This window comes from Paramisgurnus dabryanus, chromosome 6, assembly GCF_030506205.2.
Source record: "Paramisgurnus dabryanus chromosome 6, PD_genome_1.1, whole genome shotgun sequence".
NCBI classification, from domain to species: Eukaryota; Metazoa; Chordata; class Actinopteri; order Cypriniformes; family Cobitidae; genus Paramisgurnus; species Paramisgurnus dabryanus.
This window is the reverse complement of record NC_133342.1, coordinates 30,125,032-30,148,416: the sequence shown is the minus strand read 5'-3', so window position 1 is coordinate 30,148,416 and position 23,385 is coordinate 30,125,032. Positions and strand designations below refer to the sequence as shown.

At 37.4% G+C, this 23,385-nt stretch overlaps 2 protein-coding genes across 6 annotated transcripts; both read left to right on the top strand.

Annotated features, from left to right (window-relative positions):
- The first annotated feature begins 486 nt into the window (after positions 1-486).
- On the top strand, positions 487-6,698 carry faim2a (Fas apoptotic inhibitory molecule 2a). Of its 3 annotated transcripts, none has more exons than XM_065276545.1 (12): positions 487-568; positions 1,130-1,292; positions 1,419-1,552; positions 2,272-2,336; positions 2,446-2,499; positions 2,600-2,650; positions 2,764-2,803; positions 2,882-2,919; positions 3,460-3,547; positions 3,628-3,723; positions 4,230-4,283; positions 4,545-6,698. In XM_065276545.1, the coding sequence occupies exons 2-12, from the start codon at positions 1,136-1,138 to the stop codon at positions 4,689-4,691; spliced, it is 924 nt and encodes a 307-aa protein (XP_065132617.1). In that variant the 5' UTR covers positions 487-568; positions 1,130-1,135; the 3' UTR covers positions 4,692-6,698. The 3 variants fall into 3 exon arrangements, with proteins under 3 accessions (XP_065132617.1, XP_065132618.1, XP_065132619.1); XM_065276546.1 differs by having other exon boundaries at positions 490-563; XM_065276547.1 differs by having other exon boundaries at positions 495-605.
- A 743-nt stretch (positions 6,699-7,441) lies between these two features.
- ttc19 (tetratricopeptide repeat domain 19) lies at positions 7,442-17,649 on the top strand. Of its 3 annotated transcripts, none has more exons than XM_065276543.1 (10): positions 7,442-7,747; positions 7,908-7,993; positions 14,740-14,850; positions 14,990-15,028; positions 15,125-15,181; positions 15,266-15,327; positions 15,434-15,528; positions 15,603-15,757; positions 16,696-16,858; positions 17,076-17,649. In XM_065276543.1, exons 1-10 carry the CDS (start codon positions 7,492-7,494, stop codon positions 17,234-17,236), a joined length of 1,185 nt encoding a protein of 394 aa, XP_065132615.1. In that variant the 5' UTR covers positions 7,442-7,491; the 3' UTR covers positions 17,237-17,649. The 3 variants fall into 3 exon arrangements, with proteins under 3 accessions (XP_065132615.1, XP_065132614.1, XP_065132616.1); XM_065276542.1 differs by having other exon boundaries at positions 7,896-7,993; XM_065276544.1 differs by lacking the exon at positions 7,442-7,747 and having other exon boundaries at positions 7,897-7,993; positions 14,745-14,850.
- The last annotated feature ends 5,736 nt before the right edge of the window (positions 17,650-23,385 follow it).

Here is a 23,385-nt window from a genome sequence, read left to right as displayed (position 1 = left end):
TTCATGCGGCGCCGCAAGAACCGACAGCCGGATGACGTCAAAGTACCGCGGGAATGATTTAAGATACATTTCGTCTCGCGGTACTTTGACGTCATCCGGCTGTCGATTCTTGAGGCGCCGCATGAAGTCGAACAATCCTATTGATTCCTTAAATGTCCTGAAAAATTCTGGTTCTCACGTGTGAGGGAAGATACCGGTGTCATAACTGTTATACGTAAATAAAACCTTTTGTATATATTTTGACCTAAATTAGACCTAAACTGATACACATGCTTCATTCATCATGTAATGGGGAGGTTGATGCATTGCGTTTGCTTATAGTTTACTTTATGGTAAAGTGCATGTTACTTACGTGATATACACTTTATATAATCCCACAAACTTTAGAATATCAATGCTTAACGGACTTTAAGTAGTAAAGCAACCTTTAAGAACATTTAAATCTATTTTTAAATCACAGCAGTTCGGTTTTTATCATTCGTTGTCGTCATTTCCGGGAACACCGGATGTACGTCAGTGCGCTGTTGAGTTCATTGTTTTTACTTGAGACCGCGATTGTTACAGTAAGGTAAATTGTAACAGTGCTTAGTCTACAAGCAATTTGTGTCAGTCAGATTTTTATCGTGAATTTTAACAACGTTAATTCTGTTTTAATAAATGCATGTTGATTTCCTGCATGCCATAAGGGCTTCATAAAGTATAATCGACGAGCTAGCTAACGTTAAGCTAACGGCTTTCAGCATACATCAGTATTGACTAAACGATGTATCTCTGCGCTGAATTTACCTGACAGTTTACTTCAGTCTTATAGGTCTATAGTTTATGATAACACAATGTTAAATGTCACGTGCGTTTTGGCAGTTCTTAGTCAGATTAGCCACATTGTGGCTTACACTGTTTACAGTACCTTACATTTAAAACCCAAGACAATGCATTAACCCGTGACCCCAGTGATAGGGAATCATTTAAAGCCAACTTTTCTGTAGTAATGCTTCAATGTAAAAAAGTTACAGGTTTATAAGGAATTCGTGACTGTTAATTATCAGTGTACTCAAATAACAATTTCACTTGGTCTGTCCTCCGATATAATTAGTCAGATTGTATATCTTACCAATGATTTATTTTACAGTAGACCATGAGTCTGCCGGCCGCACCACCTAGCTATGCTGAAGCTACAGCAGGAGATAAAGAACTAAGAGCTGGAAACTTGAATTATGCCAGTCAGCCACCCCCAATGCCCCCTACAGCCATGCCCATGCATCCCAGCTGGGCTTATGTGCATCCCGGTCCCAGTGAGTCACTTTATATGGCAGAGTTTGGATATAGATGCAAATGTCATACCTTAGTGTGCTGCATTATTAAATATTAATTCATTCATTCTGTAAATAGTGCACAACCTCATGCTGTCTGTTCTTTAGGTCCTGGATATTCGAATTCTTACGCTGCAGACATGTCCTCACCCTTCTCTGATCCGAGCTCCAGCAGTAGCTTTGATGGTCTTAATGGGAGCAACTGGGAAGACAAGAATATCCGGCGCATGTTCATCAGAAAGGTAAGAATTAGTGATGCACCGATGTATCGGCCGCCGATATTAATCAGCCGATTTTTCATGAATTTGAAAGCATCGGCATATCGGCAATAGCACGAGAAAGGCCGATACCGATTGTTTATTAATTAACTGCATAAAGAAATTCATTATATGTAAAAAATTAGTTAATGTTGTTAATAAAATAAATGCTGAATAGCAAAAACCACCTTTGAAGGTTGTCATGCTGTCTTATTATATTTGTTTTAGCTTAATTTGTGCCTCTTTTATTATGTTGGTCAGTTGAATGTTAATCAGATCCAATCCATGTTCAGTAAAAATAATTTGATGCAGAAATAAACTAGCTAACAGACCAACTGTATAGTATTGTATACAAGTGTTTAATATCGGTATCGGCCAGAGGTTGTCTGTTTAAATCGGTATCGGCCCAAAAAAATCCTATCGGTGCATCCCTAGTAAGAATGCATTCATAAAAATGTTTGTGTTCAATGTTCTGCTGTCAAGCATTATGAAAATACTGCTGTGGAAACTGCATCTTTGGACACTCTGTATCTTTTGATGGGATTGTAGTGCAGTTTTTGAAAACCCATATAAAGTCATTTTTTATGATTTTACTGTTGTCTATATAAAATCCTCCTACATAATGTAAAGAAAATTCTGTCTTGATGTTTTTAATATTGTCTGAGTAAGGCCAACGATTAATTGTGTTGATATTTTTCTCTAAGGTCTTCTGTATCCTCATGGTTCAGCTCATGGTTACGTTTAGTGTGGTGTCACTCTTCACATTTTGGTAGGTTTTACCTACATAAAAGAGATGCTAAATGTATGCTTTAGGTCATTTCGGCCTGTGTAAAGATCCACACTGACATAGATTATCGTTCTGTCTTTCACTTCTGCAGCGAGCCTGTCCGAAAGTTTGTTCAATACAATAGGGTGTTTTATCTTACCTCATAGTAAGTGGTATTCATGCTACATTATTTCCTCCTCTAAAACACATTGCTTGTTGATTTTGTCTTTTAACCTGTGAATGAAATGATGCTTTATTTTGTCCAGCATGACTTTTATGGGAACCTACCTGATGCTTGTATGCAGCTCAAATGCACGGTAACGGGATACTTTCTTCTTGATTTTTTTTAGTTCCATCACCTTGCAGTGTTAGCAGCTGTTTGTTTGTTTGGTTGTTTATCCATGTCTTACTGTATGTCTTACATGTACAGACGAAGATTTCCTACCAACATGATTCTTCTTGGAATTTTTGTAAGTAATGCTTTCTTATTGCATCATTAATTTACAAAATAAATAAGGAAATTGAGTGAAGGCATTATTTCCTTGCAGACTTTGGCAATGTCGTATATGGCAGGCATGCTTGCCAGGTAAGATGTTTTACTTACTTTTTACTGTAGGTGAAAACGTTTAGGGAAGATATTTGTAATGATAAGTAAGGTACTATAAATAATATAAATTGTAACAGCACTTCAATTAAAGGAATCGTTCACCCAAGACTGAAAATGATATACATCTAGGAAGACATTGAAGGGATAGTTCACCCATAAATGAAAAATCTGTCATCAATTACTCACCCTCATGTTGGTACAAACCCGCATAAATTTCTTTGTTCTGATGAACACAAAGTAAGATATTTTGAGAAATGTTTGTAACCAAACCGTTTGTGGGCCCCATTCACTTCCAAAGTAGGATAAAGAATACTATGGAAGTAAATGGGGTCCACGAACGGTTTGGTTACAAACATTTCTCAAAATATCTTCCTTTGTGTTCATTAGAAAAAAGTAAATTATACAGGTTTGTACCAACATGAGGGTGAGTAAATGATGACAGAATTTTCATTTTTGGGTGAACTATTCCTTTAACCATATGTATATGATGTCAATAATTTATTCTATTTTTATTAACAGCTACCATAATACCAAAGTGGTGATGATGTGTATAGGTATCACAGCTCTGGTGTGTCTGGCCATCACGCTCTTCTGTTTCCAGTCCAGGGTGAATTCATTTTGTCCTTGAAAAACTGCTTATTTTCACATTTTTTGACATCTGTTCTAGCATTGTGTTATATGATCTAGGTTGACTTCACCAGCCGTCACGGATTGCTTTTCTCCCTCATGATGGTGTTAATGATAACTGGTCTTCTGCTATTCTTCACTGCACCGTTTGGATATGTAAGCTGCTTGCAAAACCTTTATTAGATGTTTAGGTGTACATCGCTATGAAGTTCTCACTATTGTGCTTGATAGTCTATACTAGGGGTTTTCAAACTCCCTGGGGGGGGGGGGTTTAGGGGGTCCCCAAAAAAATTCAGGGAAAAAAAATTAATAAGGTATTAAAATCTCTTTTCTTGTTACATACTTATTTGGTTTGTATCTTTCTAGTGTGTTTTACTTCTTAGTGTCCCGTTTATCTTACTGGGGTTTGTCAGACAATTCTTGCTGCAGTACAAATAAATCTGAATTGAAAATGTTTAAAAAATGTCTTTATAAATCCAGTTTATACATCCAGCTTTACGCTTATTGTAGCCATTAAAATATTTGTTGTACATAAAAATATGTAAATTAGCTTATATATAGTGGGGCACTTATATTTGGGAGGCCATGGCATCATAAAGTTTGAAAACCCCTGGTTTATACAACAGTGTTGTATGCTAAGACATCTGCCTGTGTCTTTACAGATACCATGGATGCACACTGCTTATGCTGGATTTGGTGCTTTGGTTTTCACCCTGGTTAGTACTTTTTAACTAATTGTGTGCTGACCATCCCGACAAACGAGAGAGTGGCACTAAGAGACATCCAATGAAAGAGCGATGTGTTGCAAATAGACAAAAATATGCTAATTAAAATACACATCATTGCCAAAAGGAGACCAGATGAGACTATTTGCACAGGGTCACACGCTTGGCAAGCTTGGTTTTGACTATGGGATGTTGTTCTGTTTATATTCTTAGAAAGAGAAAGTAATGTTCTCCTTTTTGTCGCACATTTAGTTTTTGGCGTTCGATATGCAGCTGTTGATTGGCAACAGACGGTACTCTCTGAACCCAGAGGAGCACGTGTTCGGAGCGATCTGCCTCTACATGGATGTCGTCTACATATTCCTCTTTTTCCTTCAGCTCTTTGGAAGTCGTGAGTGAGTTTGGTCAGGCGGCACCCCCCTTAAGACCGGGCTGGACTTCAGCCTTATCCTCTGTTAAAAACATAAATACACCCTTCTCAATTACTCCAAGGTTTGGCGAGGAGCAAGCAGTCTTCCTTCATTCTGTGTGGCAGTTGAAGTTTGATGTGTGATGTTTTTATGTACTGATCATGGTTATGTGGCCCTTTGCACGACTGGTATGCACCTGAGCTGTGAGATAACCACACTACCATTCAGATAAACACATGCCGTTTAGGGTAGACAATCACTGCAAGTGGCTATTGAGGAGGGTGATCGAATGGGAACGTAACTTTTGTGTCCCCCAGTCAACTTGATTTGAAATGCCCTGAATCATCTGCATAAAATAATGTTTCAAATTCCAGCATAGAAAAAGTTAAATGTGTATTTGGGTGTGATTTAGTGGGGAACATAGGGACAGTATTTGACAAAGGTATTATCTATTCGTTTGCACGTTGTATAGTCGAAATTAATCTTAACATCGGACAGGCAGATCTTTGCTGATGATTATTAAAAATATCTAAATCTTAGGCTTCGCATCTGCTGTGAAATTATAGCTGAGCCAGAGAGGTCCATGTGTGAACGTTTGTTTTTCTTGTGCAATAAGGATAGCAGATATACCTAAAGATAGTTGTTGCAGTATTTTGTGCCTCCTTTGAATGCCGGTTGATAATGAGGTATTGTTGTTGTATGCACAGTTTTATGGTTGCTTATATGTGCAGCCAAATCCATAAAATATGCTGTGTGCCAAAATTTATTCCTGTCACGTGATGATGGCAAAGATTTCCGTTTAGTCCAACAGGTAGGTGGTAAGGTCTGCAATACTGTATATGTCTATCAATTGCCTGATTTGTACGTGTGTGTGATGCTTGGGTGTTAATTTTCAAGACTTTGTCGCTTTTAAAAATTGTATTATTTTTCACATTTGAGTAAAATGTTTTAAATATGAATTTTAAAAAGAGACTTGGTAAAAAAAATCAGAAATAATTACAAAAGAAGGTGGGTGGATGCATCTTTTATTTACCATGAGATGAGGCTAAATTTCTACAATACATCTGTCTCCTAAAAACGTATATGTAGAGATAGTATGAGTCTTTCTTCTGTAACTTACACCTGTATTAACATTCCTCTTTGCTTGCATTTTAATAATGTTTCTTTAAGCTAAACATTCTTCTTCTGCATAAGTGTCTTTTTTTCCAGGAATAGAAAACATACCAATACACATTTTCCTAATTTAATATTAATAACGTTATTAATACAATAAGTGGCAGTTTGAAGAAAAATGTACATATTTTTTCAGACATCAGATTTTTTTTTGTTGAAAAAATGTTCACAGGTTTAAAGGAACAGTATGTAGGATTGTGGCCAAAACTGGTATTGCAATCACAAAACTTGTGGCTAAAACTGGTACTGCAATCACACAACTGGTGGCCAATACACAAAATGACAACATAAACATCAGTTGAGGGCTGCAACTCCACTTTTTAAATTATAATATCCTGGCCAGACCACTGTTGTCAGTGATTTAAGTATTTGAAATGAAAATAATTTCTTAATGTCTAGTGACATATCAGGTCTATTTAATGATCAATTGATATAAATTTCTTACATACTGTTCCTTTAACAGACATTGAAAGCTATTTTTCTGTCATGATGTGACCTTGGTTTATTAAAGGTCACCTAATATAAAAAAGTACTTTTATATGTTGCACATCATTTTGGGTCGCTTGTGTATGCGCGCAACCACCCTGTAATGATAAAAACCTGCCCGCTTTTTTTAAATCCCTTAAAACCTCATGGGAAAGCTGTTGCTGTGTTCTGTTGTCACTTTGCACAGACTCCGCCCACAACCATTCAAAGACCACACTTAGGTCATCATTTCTATTTTAAATTTTCTTTACATAATTTGTTACTGCATGGTCATTATGAACAATGAAGTAAGGTGATTATACACCTTTTTAAATAAGTCATTTTCAGTTTAGATAAAGGTCAATCGTAAGGGAAGCAGCAGCTCATTTGCATTTAAAGGGACACATACATAAACAGCATTTTTACCCTTTAACATGGTCTAATACGTTCTATAGGGTATTTGGACCAAAAACTTTACAGGTACATTCTTGGGACACCGGAGACTAATATTACATCTGGAAAAGTTGTCATATTAGGTGACCTTTAACAGAAGATTTTTTTTTAAAGAAGGATTGAATTTTTGATGATCTGTCTATTTTTGTGCAGTTAATAATAATTATGTGCATATTAAGTGTGAGTGACTTTTTGTGTACATGTGGATCACCCAATGCCTTTCCTATTGCTGTGTGCACTTGTGTGTCTACAAAGTGAATACGTTTAATCTGTAAATACTGCATGATCTGTAAAACAGAGACTATTGTGGTGTCACCGACTGTGTGTTAACTTGGAACTGAAAAGTGATCACGAGATGTGTAGAAAAACTTTAACAGTCCTTTAGTAAAATTAATAAAAAGAACAGTGAATAAAAATGTTGGTTTCCGCTTAATATTTGAGTCAAAGTACAACTCTAATTTGTGAAGAGATACAAAACACAATAAAGTCAGTTTCTCATTGTGTTTACTTTATACAGGCGCCTCGCACGCAGACCGACCGGCATATGACAACGAAGTACCGCGAGAGCGATTCGTTTCGAATGCTCTCGCGGTATTTTGATGTCATACTTTGATCGGTCTGCGCGGCACCGTATGAAGTCGAACACACTGATCACATGACTATCACGGCTGACGTCGTGATAACACAAACACCGGAAAATGGCGCTGCGCTCATACTGTCGACAGCTCGCTTCACAGATAGCTCGAACGAAGCATTGTGTAACTGACTGTACGGCAAATATATCAGCGTCTAGTTTATCACGTGCAAGAATCAAACCGTTGCATCAGACGGTTGGCTCATTTGTTCAGTCGAGCAGCTGGCGCAGAAGGTCACGGCATCTCTCTGTTGCCGCACGAACCAGTGACAAGAAAACCGGGTTCAACGAGTGGACTCTTGCAGGATGGGGTGCCATGGGTAAGTTTGGCATTTGTTTTTTATTTTAGATCTGGCATAAACATTGGTAGCTGTGTAACGTGCGTGATGTTGACATCTCGACACGAGCTGTTACATGTACATTTATTTCACAATGTACATTGTATATCAATTCTCGAATTGACTCTAGGATTTGCTTCAGCTTTTTCCATTTTTGGAAGCTCTGATGAGCGGACTGAGGAACAGAAGCTTGAGGATGAACTAATTCTGCTCCTAAAGAAAGCCAAGGTATACTGATGCACATATATTACTTTATGTGACCTTGTCTGTGATATCCAGACTGAAGTTTGATCTAATTCTGAGATTAGAAGCATCAAAGTTTGATTTCACATTGAATTCAATCGTTGGCACCATCTTACTCAGTTAATATTGATATATCAAGGTTATATGTTCTTTACATTATGTAAAAAAAAATGACTAGATGGTTTTTCACAGTAGGGTCATATGAAAAATACTGTTGTATTTACTTATATACTTATTTATTTTTTCTATAGTAAACTGTAGTAACATACTGTAGTGTTATTTAAAGTATAACAGTGTATCAATTGACTAGTAATAGTACAGCATGGTATACATTTAACACAGTGTAGTGTCGTGGAAAAATAATACTAATACGTAGGATCTGTCCATCAGAGATGATTTATTTACTTGTACAAGGACTCAACACATAACGACAGTGAAACGATATGTGAAGAAGTGAAGAATCTCAAATCCTTCCTTCATTATATACTGACATTGAGTTTGTACCACCCCCCCATGCTATTCGATCAAAACAACTCCTTATTAGGTGTAGTTTAGACACTTCTGGGTGGTTATATTTACTCTACTTGTATCCAGGCAGACGATACATATGTTTTTTAAGCACATCATCACCCAAACAAAAACCACACTTGCACCTTGCCATACTTCCTATCCCGAGCTCTATCGAGCTAGACTTCCTGTCCTAGACTTCACCCCACGCAGATGAAAATGTCATGACTGACATAAATCATACAATGAAGAATACAAAAATAATATAAATGCATAAAGAATAAATTTCCATTACAATTCCACCCCAATGTCCAAATGACATTTTTATCCAGACTTCCCTGCAGGCTTTTACGCTGCTCTCAGAAGCCCTTTGTTTAAACATTGATTGTAATACCTTAAGGAACTCAGCCAGTTCAAAATCATCCTTCCCCATTTGATCCTCTTCCTCTAATTTACAGTCATAATTACCATAAAAAGCGATCACCTTGGTTGTTATTAGATTGTTAATGCACTTTAAAACAACATTTTTAAAGTAGCAATTTACTCATCCCTTGTGAGCTTGCCTTAGGTTTTCAACACATTATTAATGCAATAACACAAGTGACAAACGACACATCAAAAAAACATAGATTTCTAAAAAACAACAGTAAAGATAAAATGAAACATCAACACACCAAAGCTTACAGGCTGGCCAGTGTAAACATTTCTATATCATGAATCAGCATTTGAGCAATCTCACTGTGAGTATGTTATGCAAATCACTAGTGAGCTAAACATAGTTAATTACATTCCTATATGTGTATGTGTAAAATTGTGTAAGCATGCAGATCCTCTTCGACCCAGGCAGCCCCCTTTAGCCGTAGAGGGTCGTGTGAGGGGCGAGGTTCCACTAGCACCTCCTCATTTGCAGAGCCCTCCCACAACTATCATCCTCATTTTCCTCCTGTTCGACCCGTTGGTACATCATTTTAGTCATACCTTTATCAATTGTTTTCTCGATGAGACCTCTTAATAAATGGTATGCAACAACATCCACACCAATTCAAAATAGCAATCATTACACCTATTGACAACAACACAGATGAAATCTACACACTCCATTTACGGAATCACCTTTTTAACATGGAATTGAAAGGATGATCTACATACAGTTCCACGCCCTCCAGGAAAATACTCATAGAAATAAAAAAATTAGAAACAGGTGTGGAGGAAGGGAATTGCCCTCGAATGCGCATGCTCAATAGAACATTTTGGCTATTTTGTGTCATTTTACTTAAATTGGTTCAGTTGTGTGAACTTTACGTTTTAACCTATAAACAACAAGTAGCTATTTTAAGCAAACTCAACATTTTAATTAAAAATAAGTAAACAGCATTTTCATAGTAAGGTATACTTTTTGATTTTACAGATTGTGTTCTGAGCTTTACCTTTACCAACATATTGTAGCAAAGTCAACCCATCTGGGAGGTTTAGGGTGGACAGGCTTTTTGCCAGGGCTTAGTGGTATATTATAGTACTCACGATAGCCCCGGCAAAGGTTAGTGAACATGAATCTGCGGCTGGCGAACATAAACGCAACCCAAAACATAAACGCAACCCAAAACTGGCTGTCCAGATGCACTGGCACTGAATAAAACACATTGGAAATGTCCACGGTCATGTAAAATGCGGTGCTCTGTGATATTGGTAACAGGATGGTATAAAGGTTGGGCACGCTCGGAGCCCTTGCTTCTACAGCCGCATTTACTGCCTGTAGATCTTGTACAAATCTCCACTCAGTGGGCTCAACTTTTCCTCTAATTTTCTTTACCGGAAATATTGGTGTATTTTCCGGTTACTACGAGCATGGAATAATAATTCCTTTTGCGAACAACGAATCAAAAACAGGTTTGATACAGTCCTCTGCTTCTTTTTTGAGAGGATCTTATGGTTTTCACTGGCGAAAATCACTCTTTGGTGTGATCTTTACGGACGCACATGATTTAATGAGACCCACATTATACTTATCTGTGGCCCACTGATGGAGTGGCATCGTGGACCGATCCACCCCATGTGTGCTGCCAACTGTCGCTGCGCTGCTATTCCCTGCGCTTTCGCAGAGAATAGCTCTGGTATGCGGTTCTCCGCACACCTAAGGATGGAAAATAAGACATGTCATCATTTTACATATGCCAATTTGCGGCATTTGTGCATGCACTTACTATAGGGCCCACATACTCCCTTTCATATCAGTAGCTTTGGCCAGTGATATGTAAGGACCAGCATTTGCAACATCATACAACATAGAAGCACATTTAGGAAGCATCACACTCAATGCAGCCCAGGCCCCATTCCAGTACAACCAATTTGTGGTCAACTGATCACCAGACTGCTGTGCCCACGCCGCTTGGTAATCTGCTTTGATTTCCCAGGTGACATGAGCTGTGCAGTGCAAATCTTCTGGTGACATAAAATCTGAGGATGGGCGTGTACATTAGTGTGTTTTCAAACCAGCATCACTCTCACACTCAAACCAGCATCACTCTCAGGCCTCTCCCCCACAAACACACTGAGGCACACTTCCTTACACAGAGTCACATTCAACCCAGTCACTTCATCACACCATACCGTCATGTGCAGTTTACACATGATGTCTCTACCGCGCAAGTTATATGGGCAAGTTCTGCTAATTAGAAAAGAGGTAAAAAAAAGAAGTTTGGTTATGTTCATATATACATTGTAAAGGTTGAGAAAAAGTTTCTTTAACAACATGCCCTGCGGCACTGAGGGAACATTTTTCATTTTTTTTTTTTTTTTTTATCATCTGTACAGATTTGGGCATATAATCAGCAATATTGAAGTGGGGGCCCCTGAATCTACAATAAAAAGAATCTTTTTGCCTGAGATAGACAATAAAACATATTGTAAACTTTCAAATGGTTTTCTTGCGAAAGATTATTTAGTATCACAGAGTAAAGTAGGAAAAATACTTCTTACCCCGGCCAAGCATTCTTCATTGCGACAGAGCATAAAAGAACCTACTTCAGTCTCCTCTCCACCGGCCCCCTCCCCGCTATTTAGCACATTTCAGTCTGCATGAGGTTTTTGAACTTTTAGTTCGGGGCATTGATCTTTCCAATGATCCATTGAATCACAGTTGAAACATCCGCGTTGTTTCCACCGGCCGTTCCCTCGTCCCCGTCCTCTGCCTTTACCCCTGCCCCTTCCTCTGTGGCCGCCTCTCCCCTGCGGGTTAAGTGTTGGAAAACCGGAGTTACGATCCTGTTGTTGTCGATCGTTAAGGGTGCATTGCATCATGGTGAAATTCATATCTTGTGCCTCCCTGTTCTTTTTGAGGCGTTCTTGTTTAAGTCTCTTCTCGTGGTGTTCCGCATGTCTCACCACTTCCTCCAATGTGGCCGTTTTCCCCCCGTCCAGGGTAGCTTTGATAGGTTCAGACAGTTCAATATCTAGATTTCTCATGAAGTACATTGGTAAGTGCATACTGTACGCTGGGTGGGGTTCATTATTGGGCATTTTTGCAGTTATGCCAGAATGTCTCTCAAAGTCTTTTTCTAATCTTGCCAGGAAATTACTCACGGTCTCTCCATCTTGTTGTTTGCACGTAGGAGTCCCGTGCAGCCACAGCGTTGACATAGAGATCGGCAGGGGGTATCGGTGTAGTTGGCAGCACGGGGCTCCTCCGACTGCTCCATTTTGCTGTTCATCGTATGGGGGTGATGCCGGCTTCGGAGGTAATTGATTGTTTTCGGAGAGGGTTTGGGTGTACAGGAGACTGGAAGTGCGACCCACATTGCCAGGTCCACTCAGGTCACATACATCACAGGAGGAAAAAGAAGAAGAGTCACTATAAGGCATTATTTTAAAATACTGCTTATTCAATCTTTCCTCAGATTCTCTAATGAACATATCCATTACTGTTAACAATCTACCTTTATTCTTAGAATGATCTTTCTGTATTATTTTGTCTCTGAGCTCTTTATTTTTAGTTACACTGAAACTTATTTCCCCATATTTTTGTATCAGAGGTATGGTTTCTATCCATCCTCTCCCATAAGTTCTTATTAAACCGGTTTCATCTCCGACAGACAATCCACTTTCCGTGTTCCATTTCGGACGGGGAGCGCTACTTCCCGTATTTTCCATTATCTACAGGCGGATACAATTCCGTAAGTAATTTTAGAAGAGACCCACTCTTCAATTTCAGGAGAGACCCACTCTCAAACTGTTTACGTCACTTTACTGTAATTTCGGAAGAGACCCACTCTTCAATTTCAGGAGAGACCCACTCTCAAACTGTTTACGTCACTTTACTGTAATTTCGGAAGAGACCCACTCTTCAATTTCAGGAGAGACCCACTCTCAAACTGTTTACGTCACTTTACTGTAATTTCGGAAGAGACCCACTCTTCAATTTCAGGAGAGACCCACTCTCAAACTGTTTACGTCACTTTAGATAATAATTGGTATTTACCGTATTATAGCCACTGGTTCGTCTGGATTCCGTCACCTTAGGATCAGAGCCAACGCCCGCGTCCCTTCAGTTGGGGGTTTGGGTCACCTCCTATCTATGGTGAGTTGATCAGACCGTTGACCTGCCCTCAGGTTATTGGAATGCCATCCTCGTCGCCAAATTGTCGTGGAAAAATAATACTAATACGTAGGATCTGTCCATCAGAGATGATTTATTTACTTGTACAAGGACTCAACACATAACGACAGTGAAACGATATGTGAAGAAGTGAAGAATCTCAAATCCTTCCTTCATTATATACTGACATTGAGTTTGTACCACCCCCCCATGCTATTCGATCAAAACAACTCCTTATTAGGTGTAGTTTAGACACTTCTGGGTGGTTATATTTACTCTACTTGTATCCAGGCAGACGATACATATGTTTTTTAAGCACATCATCACCCAAACAAAAACCACACTTGCACCTTGCCATACTTCCTATCCCGAGCTCTATCGAGCTAGACTTCCTGTCCTAGACTTCACCCCACGCAGATGAAAATGTCATGACTGACATAAATCATACAATGAAGAATACAAAAATAATATAAATGCATAAAGAATAAATTTCCATTACAGTAGTAATTGCTATAACATAATACAGTATACCACATTTTACTACAGTAAATGGGTCAGTGACAAAAATGATTGGCAAGATGAGAAATTCAAAAATCTTTTAAAAAAACTTGTTTTAAAAGCACGCATCGGGTTTATTTCAATGCACATAGTGTATTTATGTTGATTTTATGCAATAAAAAATTACATTTGCACCATTTATATGAAAGTTAAGACTGAATGGACCTGAAAATGTCAAATGGTGTAACCGCCAATTGTGCCAAAGAATGAGAAATATTAAATAATTTATCCACCTTGATGGCATGTAAGCTTAATCATCAAAAAATTTTTGTAATATTTTTCCTGACAAATGCTGAAAACAGCTCTGCTTTATAAATAATCCTTTACAAATGATGTCAAAATGTATATAAAAATATCATATTACACAAAACTAGATGATTATATTATTCCACATTTTTTAAAGAATTTATTTATATTTTCATTTAAAAAAATACTAGTTACACCAATTGACACAGACCAAATTTAGTTTAGGAAGAGCATTACTGAAAACAGTGAATCTCTGGCCACTGTCCACTGTTACACCACATTGACATCTTTGCAATTATCCCCCAAATATTCTTTCAAAATTAAATAAAACCAGAATATTTTAGACTAGGTCTTCAAAAAAGAGAATGTACGCAAGTAATCTGCAAATTTATTTTGAAATTTTAACCCTTTTACATTTAATTGAACCATACGGACACAAAATAATTCACGTCACGCCATTGACCCAAATTTTTTATTTACTTGTTTCTTCTTTCATTCAAGAATTAGGCAGATACATCAAAGTGACTTACAGACAGCGCTTTGTTTTATAAGTATGTGTGGGTGTCCCATGATGACCTTGGTGCTCTACCAGTTGAGATACAGAAACACAAAATAAAACTAAAAAATGCCTTTTTAATTAATTAAGCAATAAAGGTACTCACTCAAGGCTGTATCAGTGCAACTTTTATTATGTGAAATCACAAAAAACTTTCCTTCCGCTGAAAACACATATGCAGCAGCCATCCATAGATGTGTTTTATCATAACTATTGACCAATCAGAACTAAGCATTTCATAAAATGTCCTAACGCTGTCTGTCACTCTCGCAGTATAGTATGATGACTGGGGAACTGGACGCAGCAAATGTTTTCTTACACAAAGCTGTCCGACTGGCACATCAGACGCACAATAACGATGCCATCATATACACATACAGCCTGGTATGTTGTTTTTTTCATCCAGCCCAATTCTGTTTTCCCAGAGTTCCTCTTGTCAAAACATACAATTATATACGATGCAGTGCACATTAGAGATCTATAAACATAATATGTCTCTCTCTCTTTCTCTCTCTCTCCGCAGATGGCGAATCTTGCTTTTATTCAAGGTCAACTTGATAATGTGAGTAAGGGTGTGACTGTCCCTCTCTCTGTGTATAAATGCATACATCTGGGGTGCATGTGAGCATTTGACACTTGATGTCATTTGTTGTTGCAGGCTGAGAAGCTTTTCAAAGCAGCCATGAGTTTCATGCTGTCAGGTGGCACACCACAGGTAAAAAAACATGGAAAGTATTACAATAAAAGTATGTAAAAACAAAAAAGAAGAGTCTAATCACATCTCTCCCTGTCTGGAAAGGATGACAACGCAGTCATTGAAATGTCACTGAAGCTGGCCAGCATATATGCAACTCAAAACAAGTGAGTTCTGCTCTCCATTAAACCAATCATATAAGAAAAGAAACGCTTGAGTCGGTTGACCTTTTAACCTCTTTTCTGTTCAGTAACTTATATCTTTCGCTTCCAGGAACGAATTGGCGGAGCATGGCTTCCAGTTCTGCACAGAGTCTTTAGAGGCCAAGATTGAGAAACACAAAGACCTTCCACCAGAAAGCCTGTCAGGTATTACAACAACACATGTGATGTCAGTGCGTCTGTCGGAATTGGTCCTGAATGTTTGTGTCTTTTGTGCCTAGATGAGGAGCGTAAAGACACCAGGTTGCTTTTAGGTCTCAGCCTAGATGCGAGAGCGCGTTATTTGGCGTCTCATCACCGTTTCACGGTGGCCTGCAGGGATTACAGACATGCCCTGCAGATTTGCCAGGAGGAGCAGGGAGAGTCCCACCCACAGGTAATAGGCTTGGTTCTCTTTCTAGAACAATACACCGCGAGTGTGCACCTACTGATACATGCACTACAGTCATAATCATTCATCGATTAACAAATGTTCCCTGTCTGGGGACATTTAAAGGTCTTTTCATGTTCTGTGTGTCAGATTAAGTGAATTATGTCTTTTATGGGAGAGGGTTTAGATTAACCTTGCACTATGTAAAGGTATAGTTCACCAAAAAATATAAATGCTGTCATCATTCACTCTAACCTGTACGAGTTTCTTTATTCAAAAGAAGATATTTTGATGAATGATGGAAAGCACACAGTTGACGGCATCCATTGACTTCCATAGTAGGAAAAACAAGTACTATGGAAGTCAATGGGTACCGTCAACTGTGTGCTTATAATCAGATGTTTAAGGTTCTTTATGGAATCAAAAATGTTTTTTTATGACTTGCCACACTGAGTGTTCCCGTAGCTCAGTTGGTACAGCATGGCACTAAGGGGGCGTGCACACCAAAGCTTTAACGCCCGCAGCCGGCGCATGTTTTCTTTTTAAAAACAGCCAGAAGATGGCGAATTTTTTCCGTGCTGAAAGCCAGCGCTCTGCGTTTTTTCCCCGCTTAGCATCGAGAGTTAAAAAAGATTTAACTTTGGGTGAAAGGCTCCGCTTGTCAATGTCAGTTCTCACACGGCCGTCCAATCACCGTGGAAGAGGGGCGGGAGAAGAATCACAACAACCAACCGGCTCATAGCTCAAGTATCACAGCTACCAAAGCGCTCAGCTGAAGAATAACATTCGGCGTCCTCCAGCCGCGTAAAAAAGCTTTGGTGTCCCGCCCCTAACAACTAACTAAATAACTAATCAAATGTATACTTGAATGCACGCTGTGTCACAAATGTCTCCAAAATGCACAATTGTACATGCTACAAATGTGGTTTTGTGATCTGTTTCAGTCTTTGGTCCTGATGAGTGACCTGGCAACCGTTTTGGACCTGCAGGGAAAGCATGATGAGGCGCTGGTTTATGTTAAGAGGGCGGTTGATCTTGGACAAGCAGCGGGTCACCCTGACCAACATGTATTGTTAGGAAATATGGCAGGAATTCTAATGCACAAAGGTTTAAACTCCTTCCTTTATTTACAGTCATTGTGATTTTTGCACCCAGTATTTCTGGTTTGGTTATCTGTGACCTTGCCTGTCAAACTCTACTAAAGTCATTTTTTTATGATTTACAGTTTTCTACATTAATCATTCTCCATTATGTAAAAGATATTCTGTAAAAATATAACCTGTCCTTGATATCTTTGATTTTGTCTTGTTTTTATGTTTATCAGGGGAGTTGGAAGAGTCTGGTAAAGTGTACCAGGAGGCTCTGGCCTTGGCGCATGCAGCTGGAGACACGGAGGCGATTGAACAGCTTCAGGAGGGTCTGAGGGAGTTGGCCAACAGGAAAGGTGGGCAAAAAGAGAAAGAGACTGAGGAGCCTAAGCAATGATCCAAACACTACCTGTCTGGAAGTATATTATATACTGTAAGGCAACAATAGGAAAGATTAGTCAGTCTTGGAATGCTTGCAAGACTTTAAGCTCCAAGCATAACCTGTACTATTCACTGGTTGACGTTTCACGTGTTTTGCAACAGTGCACAATGTACAATATCTGTGCCTTTTTATATCTTCTCTCTTTTATCAGACATTTTTGCTTTTGATCTGATAAACGGTTCCTATGTAAAACTGAATCGGGGCAGATAATAAGGACAGAAATTGTGTTTATCAGGGTAACGCATGTTGAATTAATATGCAATATGATACGTTTTTTCATGAATATGTAATAATCTTATTTATAAAGCCATCTTGTTGTATAATGTAGTGGATGTGTGTTGTAAATTGATAAACTTTTTGTGTGTGAATTTGCTCTGTTCACTTTTTTTAAACGGCAACTATGATCCGATTCGCGATTTTACATTTCCTTTGGTGTGTAAGTGTGTATTAGTACATGTTAACGATATGCAAATGGTATATACCTCAAAATAAACGATGACGCGAGTTGTCGTCTCAACGTAAATCTCTTGTCTTGGACAACAACAAACACACGGATTGCAGGCAACAGTTTACTTCCTGGGATTGGTGATGTAGAGAAAATTGGCCTGTAAGTTAACTCCTGTCAGCATTGCATTGTGAGCGAATCTTTCAAACATGGAAAAAAGTGTCACATTTCCGGCTGATGTCAGAGGTATTCAGGCCAATCAACGTACAGATTAGCTGGCCAATCAGAGACACAGCGCTTTGCTGATCGTCAAGTTTTGTACAAAATCAATGCTTTTGAGGAAAGCAGTATATGTGGAGCTACAAAAATGCACCGTATGTGGAAAGTTTTTTTTTTTCCATTATACCAAATACACAAAATAACATTGTTTTTAGCAATGAAATAGGTGCCCTTTAAAGATAGCCAAACTTCAGACCTGTAAGTTTATTAGAACGTAAAACATTGAATGCAATACAATGTAATACAGTAATAAGGATGCAAAAGCTCCTATACCGAAACAAACTAAAAGTTTTTATTCTCTAGATCTATTGGATCTGTTCTTTCATGCCATATCTATAAAAAAGATTTTATAATATCAAAAATCTTATACAGTAATTATAAAAATAAGGAAAAGTGATGAATATTCATTGGTCAAGTTGGAAAAATCTAAATTAAAATTTTGATTTTAATTAAAAAGCTGTATTTTCAGAATTAAAAATGGGATCAAACCTTTCATTATTAAGATGCAACTATCTGTGACCCTGCCTGTGAAAACCCAGTTAAAGTTATTTTTGATTTTACTATTTTCTACATAAAATCATCCTACATAATGTAAATGAAGAGTTTGGTTCCAAAATGCAATAAATCCATTTTGACAAATTTTGGTAAAAACGTGTTTTCTATACCAAGAAAGTGACGAGATGAAAACCACTATTTTCTGTTACAAACTTTCACATAGCATCTTTAGGTTATAAAAACATAAAAAATTCAAATCCATAACTTGATTTTCAAAGATTTATTATAAAAACGAATTATTTTTTCCAAAAAATGCAATAAATCCATGAAAAGTTTTTTTTTCAAAATTCTATAAATCTATTCAATCAACGTATTAATGTGCATTCATCTTTGCCATTTTATATTCATTTAGTTGAACAGTTGTTGTACACACTGATAAAAAAACATTAATTGCATGAATCACTTACTTTGTCATATTAGGAACACTGTCATTGCTGCACGGTTATACTTGACGTCGTCGCTTAACATTTTTCATAGCGATCAGCTGTGATTCTCGTTGACTTTGAGTAAAATAATGAAAAGTTTTTCATAAGATCCCCTGGGGTCAATGTGTTAGCACGAGAGAAACTTGATGCTGTCAGGAGAACAAGCCATCGTCTCCCGAGTGCCTCTCGCGTAAATTATTAGATGTTGATGGCTTACGTTTCTTCCCCGCCACAGAAAATCACAGGTTTATCAATGCTATTAAAGTATTTTTTTTTTTTTTATTGTTGATCACGAAGTACAAAGTAGATGAGGAAAACTAGGATTCTGTGTACTCAACTCGCCGCCATTGTTTGTTTGCATTGCGTGTAATGGGTGCGCTGTAATTTGTGGAGCAGATTAATTGCATAAGGGGGAGTGGCGTTTATTGCGTTTGGGGAAAAAGATGACAGAATAACACGTAAAATTAAGAATTTACTTTTAAATACTGACCTGATACAATACTGATTTTGGCAGTAACTCATTTTTTTCAAAAATGGCGTTTATTGCGTTTAGGAACCAAACTCTTCACATATAACCTTGCTCTATGCTCCTAATCTTATTATTAGATTTGAGACTTGAACCTGAATTTCACAGACAAGGTCACATTTTTATAATCCAGTGCTTTGTTGTTGAAAATGTGCAATGGTTTAGAGCGTTCTAGAGATTTCTTTGATTTGTAATGACTAGATTTAGTCAGTTACTTAGTAACTGGCCTTGTATCCTTTGCACTCTTTGAGTCATTAGTCAAGTGTCGGTCATTCGGTGAAGATGCTCCATTTCTCAATAAGAAGTTAAACATTTTCTCTCTTTTACTTGGCAAAGACACCCAAAAGGTTTTAATCAACAGCTCTGCTGTGTTTTGTCTTCATCAGCATCATTGAGAGATGTCTTGAAAAAGTCTTTCTAGAAAAGCTGTGTCATCATGTTCCCAATCCATTACACAGAATCCAGACATGATATTTTTAAACCTGTTATTATTAATAGTGGGAACGGCAAGTGCTGCCTTAATAAAAGACTGGAGTTGCTCTGAGTGTGGTCTAGTCATAATGTCTGGGTGGTAAGTGGGACAGTGAATGGATAAGACTGAGATCAACATGGCTTAAGTTAACGTGATATTGTGTATCCAAAAAGGCCAGCTCATGTTTTCATACCAATCTAATATCAGTTTGAGAACAAATAGTATATTGGCAACATTGCTTTTGTGCAATGCCTTGGATCCCAATAATCCCTCTAATAAAGTGTAATGGAAATGAGAAAACTAATGAATATTTAGTATTATTTATTTAGTAACCATTATAAAATACAGTGTTATGCAAATATACTGATTTGTATTTATTCATTTGGTATGACAATAATAGTTTCTCTCTTTCATTGCACTTTGAATCAGTCATGTGAATAATAGCCATTTAAGTCTGATGGAAGATTTATAGCAGCATCGTGCTGGAATGACTCTTAATGTTATTTGTCCTCATTGTGACTCACCTTTACTGTTTGCAAGTTGTTCACAACATGTTCGTATGTTAATATGCATGATGTGTGCTTATGAATGTACTAGTAAGATATTATTCATTAAGCAGCTCTCTGATATACTTAATTTAGATCAGACTCACTCTGGGAAAACGTGTTTGGAGCTGGCTTATAGCTGGTCTAAGCTGGTTATTAGCTGGTCAATGTTCTAAAAACCAGTTCGACTACCCCGTAGGGTGTATTAAGTGGTATCCGTTTTGCGTCAGAGTCCCGATCTTTCTGTTGTAATGCCCAGCTGACTATGCATTATTCCTCGAATTACTAAACTGAAGTAGTCATGACGAAGTCAGGATTTCTTAATGATTTATTTATAAATTACAGACATGTCAAAAACAACTAAAAATGGAAAACGGCAAAAGATTAGGAAAAGGGACATACAAAATAAATGAATAGTGAGCAAATAATGCTCACTATAAATTTTTTTTTATGTTTTAAAGATATTAAAACAATTTTGCAGCTTTGAAGAGCAAAATTCTGGTTTAAATTGGGGATTAATTGCGATTAATTGCATACAAAATAAAAGTTTTTGCATCATTTATGTGCATGCTCTGTGTGTAATTATTTTATTTATATAAACACACACATTAATGTTTGTATTTAATAAACATTTACATGTATGTTTATATAGATTTTGATATATTTTATATTATAAATATAAATAAAAATATAAAATTCATATATTTATATTCATATATAGCTACATAAAATATACACAGTACGCACATACATATATTATGCAAACCCAAAATGTTATTTTATATGTGATTAATAACAATAAATCTTTTGACAGTCCTACTTTAAATATTTCTCTGAGTTCTTGCAAAATAACTACCAGGTGTGCAATACAATGTGAACTCTCTCAATAAAAGTTTATAACAATAATGTCTTCTACTGGCTTATTGAATTCCTACAGAATACTCATAAGGTTATTGTGTAGCTTCAGGCAAAGCTCAAGTTAAAATCCATGGTGCATTTGTAGGTCATTTTTCCAAAGGCCCATCTGATTCTGTTTATGTGAAGGTACTGAATCGTCTGTATTTGCATTTATATTATGAATAAAGTGAAGCCAGGGTTAATTTTGATAAAAACTGTACTACTGTTAGATTCAGGTTTCTCTCTTATGGAACAAACACATTCCAGATGTGCATTTAACCGTGTTATTTATGCTTTCTGCACAATGTCTTTCTCTCAATAATAAAATATTAATAAATTGACATTTTAAACTAAATAGATTATTTACAGGTCTTAAGGGCTAATAATATGCTTAAATCGTTCTAATCACCGTGTTATTTTGTTATGTAACATGTGCATCCTCTGAACTACGCCACAGTAACCTGCTGGCTTGCTGAATTAAAAAAATAAGACGGCACTTAAATAAAAGTATGACATTTGTCATTGTGCATTTTAAGCTCCTAAGGTAACCTTTATTATGATATTTTAGAAAATATCACACGCTTCTCTGCTTTTTTAAATCATAAATGCACTGAATATAATTATACCACTCTGCTTCCCAGAAATGTTTTATTTTCCCCATCCTTCAATGACAAAAGCCATTATTTATGCTGAAGCAGCCTGTAATTGTCTTAATATTTGTGAGGAAGGTTTGCATAACACTGCTGTGTCCCTAATTATTAACAACACTGACAGAGAGATTATTGTTCCCACAGTACACCTGCAGCAGGAGGGGGGGTATTCACCCCTCCGTTTACTCTCTCATTAATATTCTGCACTTACGTAAACCCTAATTCGATTCGACATACATTCGTATGTTTTCAGGATTGTTCTGTGTTGAAAAAGAGCTGATTGTGTATTTGTCACGAAAGACACCTGTAGGCTATTGTGTTATTGCCGTAGAGATGTGATCAAAAGAAAAGCTTTGATTTCATGCATAAAAACCTGATCGTAACAGATCATTCTGAGAGGGCACCACCTGATAGTAACCCCTGGCATTTTTTGACTAAAGTTCACAAAGGTGACTTCTGTAGTTATAAGGTACATGTGCATTTTTGTTGGCCAGGGCAATTAGTTACCAGTATAAGCAATAGATCAGACATGGAGGGCACTCTTAAGGTTTTTTTTTTTGGGGGGGGGGACTGCAACCAAACAAAATTGTCAAGGCTTCAGCAAAATGTCATTAACAAACAGCAAGAAGGGTTCAAGTTAAAAGTGTGTAATGTACAGCTTTCTAAAACATAAAATGAAAATAAGTGTTGAGTATTTCATTACATTTACATGCATTAGCAAAGCAACTTACAAGGTAAACATTTTTATCAGTATGTGTGTTAATCCATGACCTTTTGCGCTGCTAACACAATGCTCTACCTCTGAGCTGTACAGGAGCACATCATTAACTTTAATTCATTCCTTTAAAGCATTTAAAACAGACTTGCAGTAAAAAACAAACACACGCACACACCCTGTCAGAAGAATGGCCAATAGCTGTTTATTTTTAAAAAGTAAACCTTAAATTGTCCATATTAGTAACTCATAGGTACACATTGGTACCAAAATGTATACATTAATGGTAGGGTACTGCCCAAGTGACAGCTTGAGACCATTAGCATTTTTCCGACAGTGTAGAGGTTGAATTATTTGTGTTTGCTCAAAAACCTCTCTATGAGTGCCTTGCATAAACTCACGAGCAGACACAGAGATGCACAATGCTGTGTTAGTTTGTGGGTTAATATTTGTGCTGCTCGTCTGTAATGTGACTGCGCCATTCTTCACTTTTTCCCTAGGGATTTAAAAGCTGACCAATTAATCACGCACACACCACGCATCACTTCTTGTATATAAAGTGAGTCTCGAGTGTCCTCTGAGAAAGTTTACGAGA

Excerpts from the sequence above, each read along its gene's own strand:
- ttc19 (XM_065276542.1), top strand. The coding sequence starts at position 7,492 with ATGGCGCTGCGCTCATACTGTCGACAGCTCGCTTCACAGATAGCTCGA. Across the intron at positions 15,029-15,124 it reads TTCAAGGTCAACTTGATAAT|GCTGAGAAGCTTTTCAAAGC; the intron begins GTGAGTAAGGGT and ends TTGTTGTTGCAG. Across the intron at positions 15,529-15,602 it reads TCCACCAGAAAGCCTGTCAG|ATGAGGAGCGTAAAGACACC; the intron begins GTATTACAACAA and ends TTTTGTGCCTAG.
- faim2a (XM_065276545.1), top strand. The coding sequence starts at position 1,136 with ATGAGTCTGCCGGCCGCACCACCTAGCTATGCTGAAGCTACAGCAGGA. Across the intron at positions 2,500-2,599 it reads GTGTTTTATCTTACCTCATA|CATGACTTTTATGGGAACCT; the intron begins GTAAGTGGTATT and ends TATTTTGTCCAG. Across the intron at positions 2,651-2,763 it reads GTATGCAGCTCAAATGCACG|ACGAAGATTTCCTACCAACA; the intron begins GTAACGGGATAC and ends TTACATGTACAG.